At 36.4% G+C, this 7,017-nt stretch overlaps 1 protein-coding gene across 1 annotated transcript; it reads right to left on the bottom strand.

The window, feature by feature from the left end:
• Window positions 1–735: 735 nt before the first annotated feature.
• On the bottom strand, window positions 736–4,024 carry zgc:56699 (uncharacterized protein LOC405758 homolog). Its single transcript, XM_062427147.1, has 6 exons — window positions 3,940–4,024; window positions 3,746–3,852; window positions 2,843–2,969; window positions 2,677–2,754; window positions 910–967; window positions 736–817 (listed from the first exon to the last, which is right to left on the bottom strand). The coding sequence occupies exons 1-6, from the start codon at window positions 4,022–4,024 to the stop codon at window positions 736–738; spliced, it is 537 nt and encodes a 178-aa protein (XP_062283131.1).
• Window positions 4,025–7,017: the final 2,993 nt, after the last annotated feature.

Here is a 7,017-nt window from a genome sequence, read left to right as displayed (position 1 = left end):
CTTCCAGATCATTACAAAGACTGTTCCACAAGTGTAACCCTACATTAGCATACTATTACACTACATGCATCTGTACCACTGACTAAACAGGACCAGAAGCAACAGAAGCTGATAATGTATACTGCACATCCATTTTCCAAAAAAACGACATTGGTGCCTCGATCCAAAAAGTTGTCAAACAAAGTTACTCATACACCAAGTTGATGGAAAGCCTCATGGCCTGGCTCACTTAATAGGAAAATTGACATAAACAGATGAAGTCTGGCAGCGAAACTAATGGAAACATTATTCACAGGCTATGAAGTGACATAAAAAGTAAACTTCAGACTTGGGTGGGACGTCAGCATTTTACAATCTCTTGTTTTCCCTTCTTGAATGTGAAAAAAAAAACCAAAACAACAAAAGTAGATGAAAGTAATCCAAAAAAAAATAAAGAGCAAAATTATGTAAACACCTTTATTACAAACAAGCATGCCATGTTATTGTAACTGGGGAAATGCAAGATAATACAGAACAAATAGATTAGCTTTATGCACCTTAGCTGTTAGTTTACTCTGTAAAATCAGCACCAGGTGACTAAAAATTAGATTTCTGCAACCTACATTCAGTATGGGAAGATTTTAGATACAAGTCCGTTTAATACTTAAAGTGGTCTGCACCTATTTAAGAACAAATTTTTAAAAAGAAATCTTAAAACACAGTAGGCCTACGAAAAGCTTTTAAACGGAGGGCAGATTAGGAGCTATAACCCGACCACGGGAGGGTAGCAGGTGCTCTACAACTGGGGCTGAGATTGTTGGTGGGCCTCGTCTCGGATCTGCAGGAGAGAAAACAAGACAAAGCAGAGAGTTAAAAGAACAAAGAAAAGATGCACAGATGAGCGATAAAGAGCTGAGACGGGCTACTTACTTTTGAGTGAAGATCGTATTCATACCCCACACAAACGGAGCGGCGCTATCGTCAGCCTCTGCAAGACAAAAAAAAAAAAACAAGCATCTGTTACCTTCACAGATACTGCAGTTGAAATTAATTTGTTCAAATGTTAAATATTGTGAGAATATCACTTTGGATATTGTGGACTGTTACTTTAAAAAAAAAAAAGAAAAAAAGAAAAAAAAAGTAGCACTACTTTTTAGGAAATATGCTTAAATTTGCCGAATTGCAGAGTGTTACAGAGACACCAGTAATGTCTGTACAGTGAATATGAAGCTACAGTTAGTTTAGCTCAGCATAAAAACTGGCAACAGCTGACCTGACTCCAAAAAGTTTATTCATGTCTCAGGTGTCCTCTTCACTGAAACACATTTTATGATTTCATCTTTATATTGTCTATTTTTGTCATATTTAAACAAGGATTACTTTTGACACCGTGGAGAAAAAGCGTGTTTGCTTTATTGCTGAGAGTTCGATGAGAAAATTGACACCACTCTCATGTCAGTCAGTTAAATGTGAATCCAGTGCCAGAAGGCCGATATCTTTATTTAAAGAACACAAACAAACAAAAAAGGAAACCTGTCAGAACCTCTTATGTTCATTAATTAACACATTGTATCTCGTTAAAGCATAGAGTATTTAAAAAAAAAAAAAAAAAAAGACAAAAATCACCATTTCACTAGAAGTTAATGTGCTGGAACAAAATCTAAAAAGGGACTTTCTGAGCCTCTACTTGTTTCCTGGCAAAAAAAAAAAAAAAAAAAAATCACTAGGCTCCAGGAAGTAAACTGCACCTGGCCGAGAAACAGCCTGTACACCAGCCCGTTCAAAACCACAACTTTGTAGTTCTTTCCTTTAGCTATTTGGCCAGATTAGAAAGATGAGATCGAACATGAAGATTTGTGAACCTTAGAAGTGCTGGTAGGGGGATTTTTAAAGCTTTAAAAAGAAAAAAAGGAAAAAAAAGAAGACAAAAAACACAAAGCAGCTTTTAGATTGACCGAAGGATTAATCAGCCAATAAGCAGACAGTATGTTCATTACCTCCAACGTCCTATTTCAACATAGTTCAAAAAGAAAAAAAGATTACTCCGTGACTTCAGACTGAGACCATGTTGCTCTAAAGTGGCTAAATTCATAAACAAATGTTTTGGCCCTCCTGAGATGGAAGATGGACAGGAAACACTTTGGGTGAGTGTTCTTCTCTTTATTATCTACTTTGAAAGCTTGTTTAAAGTTAAACGTAGCCCTTCAACACCTTTCTCTCACTGAAATTGTTTTAAACTGCTTGTCATCTGTCAAAGTCCACCTAAAACCACAACTTACCGTCTCCCCCCCCCCTCTTATTATTTATATGGATTAAACAAATTAGTGAGCTTCAGGAAATGCTGGTAGGTGGACAACAAATAAAACAGAATTCATATTGACAGCAGGATTAATCTGCCAACAAGTTGACAGTATTTAACCCTGACATTTACTATTAATCCAACATCTTGTTTCAACATGAATAAAAACCACTGCAAAAAGATGCCGATACTTGGTGACGTCAGACTAAGCCCTTCAATTTCTTTGTTATTAAAAAATGTTAATGTTTGAGCATTTGACGACTGTGCTGGGGAAAAGCAAAGTCATAAATCTGAATCTTACAACTGCTAATGCTTGAACTGGCTTCAAAACGTGTTAAAGTTCCAGTTAAATTCAATAGCAATGTAAATAATGGCATTTTCGTTCAGTTTCTTCTTACCTTTGTCCCAGTCCTCAGTCATGTCGGGGTTAACCCAGGTGCTCACCGGGACCTGCCTGAATCCATTTGTGTTTCCTTCTATTAAAGAAGAGCATAATCCAACTGAAGAAACACAGAAGATAATAAATCTGCAGGGTAAAGGAAGACAACCCAGTGATAATCTCACCATGCTCAGGGTCCACATTTATTCGGTCCTCACAGGTTTCAGTGTGGTATGCCAGCTCGTGCTTGGGGACCAGGTGCCGAGCATTGTATGGGCAGGTTTTCAGCTCGCTGGCCAGTTTTGGATGATTCTACGTCAGCGAAACACAAATTCAACAGTTAAATTTACAGCCAGTCGAGCCGAGACATTAGATGGCAACAGTTTTAGCCATGAGTACCAAACAAACTTACAACTAGAGTCTATTAAAAACCTTTTTTTTTTATTTTTTAAAAGGACAAAAAGGCACTGTGAGAGAAGGAATCTTCAGTTTAACTAAAGAATGATACTAGGGCTGCAACTTAGTTATTCTCAATCTCTCTCTAGATGAATCTCTTAACTAGTTGTTTGGTCCAGAAAATGTCAGAAAATACTCAAAAATGTACACCGTTTTCCAGAGTCCTGTCTCGATTTGTCCACAACCCAAAAGATAGAGTTTGCTGTCATAAAAGACTAAACATGCCAGAAAATATTCAACTTTTGAGAAGCCGGAATAAGCAAATTTGGAAAAATTTTTTTAAATGACTCCAAATAATTAATCTATCATCAAAATAGTTGTTGATTAATTTAATTGCAACTAATTGCTGCAGCTCTACGTGAGCGTATTTCAGTCTTGGTCCTGGTCGTGGGGCTGTACTCTCACCCTGTGTTTTTTTTTTAGATGATTGACGTAATCAGCTCATCATCAAGCGGTGCAGAAGTCATTTCAATCAGGTGTGTTGGAGGATGGACATGTCTTAACATGCAGGGCAAGACCAGGACTGAAAAACACGCATTTCCCTGCACTCTTATTCTGTGAAACTCTTAAAATCTAAAGTATTTTTCCACACCTATTAAGTGTCAGTAACAATAAACGAGAGCTCAACTCACCTTCCTGCACTTTATGAGATGGTAGGGGAAGCGGCAGGCCCGGATCTGGTGGTTCTTGTCAAAAGGGCACTGCAGGAGTTTGTCAGGGTCACAGTTTGATTTTCCATCTGTAAAAAAAACAAACAATTAAAATTAATAAATTGTCGATAATAACTTTCTTCATTCTAAATGTGGATGAATATCTTCAGTTTTACCCATTTCCTCAGGCAACTGTGCTCTCCCAGCAGTGGCGGTGGTGCACGGGCCACTACTGGATCCAAAGCTGATGGTGGTCGACATCTTTAGCTGGGATTTAATGAACGACACACCAACTGGGTCAACTGGGAATGTCAAAAAGATGCAAATTTGGTTAATCTGGAATGCAAAACAGAACAGAAAAATAGCAACAACTTCTGACAGGTTGCTAGATGCACACATAGCATTTAAAAACTGCAGAGCCATGACAACATCACTTCATCTGTGTGCAGGATTATTTGCATCTCTGCAGGTAAAAAACCGCATGTGTGTGTCACATTTAGTGTCCTAAAAAACGTGTTTGCTCACTGGTGTAGACACAAAGGACACCTGAGCACATTAAATGTTAATCAAACTTCATCAAAAAGGTTTAAAAAAAAAAAAAAATCCATTTTAGTTGAGGTAGTTTGCAGTATAGTGTCTACTTATTTTTAGACTTTTTAGAGAATATGCATTAAGAAGCACATTATATTTGGGGATTTTTTTTTAACTCTACAATGCATCCTGAGTTTAAGTTTCCACCACAGCATGCGGTCCCTCTTCACCTGCACGACATCAGGCCCAAAAAATAACCAGATGTTTACATTTAAGTTGCAGCTACAGTTTAAAAGCAATTCACAAGTTATAAAAATCCAACATTTCTAATAAGCTCACATATCATACCATATCACATCATATTTAAAGTAGTCAAACATGAAAGCCGAGCATGCATTAGTAAGTTTTTGGGGGCGGGGTTTGGCCTGCAACAAAGTCAGCTATCAAAAAACTGGGCAAGTCGCCGGAAAGCAAAGCTAATTTACATCTATAAAATACTAAAGTTTAACAGTTTTAACAAGTGCTTTAGATACAGTCTGTAAAAATGCAAAGTTATCAGAAATAGCGCGAAATTTAAGGACCTTTCGGTACTTATTGGTTCCTGCTGCTGACCCACTGATGACCACCTTCTTCTTCTTCTTGTGTTTTATAACAGGCGGCAGCGACCCTTTAAAGAGCACCTTAACCCCGCCCACCCTGCGCCAAACCACGTGATTTGTTGTTGTTTTTTTCTCTTGAGACAGGGACAGTGTACAATAAAACATTAACATGGTATAAAACATTGCTATTTTCCACCCCTTAGTCCCTGCAGTCAGGTAGGAGGAACTATAAATTAAATTACAAACAGAAAATTCAATTTAAATGGAGTACAAAAACACCTGTTCATGAATTATTTTTTACAAACAGTATCATCCTCATATCCCACCCCCACTTAATCACGATCATTTACAAATTTGAGCAAAGAAGTTACAACAATAAAATTATCTGGACAGTCATTCCCACACCCTAAAACCAGTCCCCCAGGATACAATTAAAAGAAAGATTTTAAAATTTCAGATAGGCTTTGTTGAATGAAAGTTAGCAAAAAAAAAACCCTGCTAATATTATCTGAGCCCTTCCAAAGTGTCACCTGATTGATCTGAGGGTTCGTGTGATGATTAATGGAAGAGGAAAGATTAAAAAAAGAAAATTCTGATACAAGTTTAGAGGGGGAAAAAAAATCACTATTTAGTGGATCTGTGAACCAGACTACACACTGCTATTTGTAAAAGCCAAACATACTACAGTGGTGGAAAGCAATTGAACTAGATAGATAGATAGATAGATAGATAGATAGATAGATAGATAGATAGATAGATAGATAGATAGATAGATAGATAGATAGATAATAGATAGATAGATAGATAGATAGATAGATAGATAGATAGATAGATAGATAGATAGATAGATAGATAGATAGATAATAGATAGATAGATAGATAGATAGATAGATAGATAGATAGATAGATAGATAGATAGATAGATAGATAGATAGATAGATAGATGATCAATGTGTAAGAGATAGGGGGCTCAGTCGGCAGAAATGGAATATAATATTCTTAAATATGTTTTAATTTGTGTACAATGACCTGAAAATAAGAATTGTTGAGTTTTCCTTTGCTTAATGAGCCCTTTACATTTTCATGGCAACTGTAGGTTCTCCTACACATTTGGTGGTGGTGGGATTTATTCAGTTGGTTGCAATATGCAACTTCACCACTAGATGTCACTAAATCCTAAACATTGGTCCTTTAATTTTTGCTTTGCTATAGTTCTGCTTTCTTGTTCTATGCTCTCTCTCTCTAGTCAGGAAGTGCTGTTGTTGTTTTCCTCTCTGCAGCAGCACCACCACTGCTCTCGGCTGGACTAAAAGCACTTTGGGGGCTCCTTCATACCATCAACCATCAAAGTGCACAACACTCCTTACTAAATCTTAGGAACAATGCACACATGTATATAATCTCAGGAACTTCTGCATATTGCACATTTATGTTTTGTAGATTTATTTACACAGAGATTATTTACTGTATATAGTATTTAATTTTATTGATCACTTTCACCCTTATGCTGCTACTTTTTTCCACTATTTCAATTAGAATTTCTCCCAAGGAGGATCAGTAAAGATACATCTTATCTCTTATCTCATCTTATTGCAGATGGGAAAAAAGAGTGGAAATAACACACCCTGATTATAGGCTATTTTGATGGGTAACAACTTTCTAACCTACATACTGGTACACACACAGATACACAGTACATTCAACTGTATAACTGAACCGTTTCTGTGCTGACAACAGCTTCGTCTGTCTACTAAATAACTTGAAGCTTTTCTCTGACATCTGAATGAAAGATATGGGTTAGTGCAGGGTTGGGAAGGTTACTTTGGAAATGTAGTATGTTACAGATTACTAGTTACCCTATTTTAAATGTAATAAGTAATGTAACTATTTCAATTACTCAATCAAATAATGTAATTATTACATTTGATTACTTTCTGATTACTTTTCTAATTCTCTAATGAATGTGTTCAACTGTTAAGGTAGATTTATCTCTCATTTGAAAATGTATTCATTAGTTCATGTAGATTTTGGAATATAAAATAAAGATATTTTATGAAAAAAAGTCAAAAGTCTGACATGGGCTTAATTTGTACTGTGACACCATTTAGGCCCACATCATTGTTT

This window comes from Scomber scombrus, chromosome 10, assembly GCF_963691925.1.
Source record: "Scomber scombrus chromosome 10, fScoSco1.1, whole genome shotgun sequence".
Classification (NCBI taxonomy): domain Eukaryota; kingdom Metazoa; phylum Chordata; class Actinopteri; order Scombriformes; family Scombridae; genus Scomber; species Scomber scombrus.
Note: the sequence above shows the minus strand (reverse complement) of the source record. Positions and strands in the feature narration are given on the sequence as shown.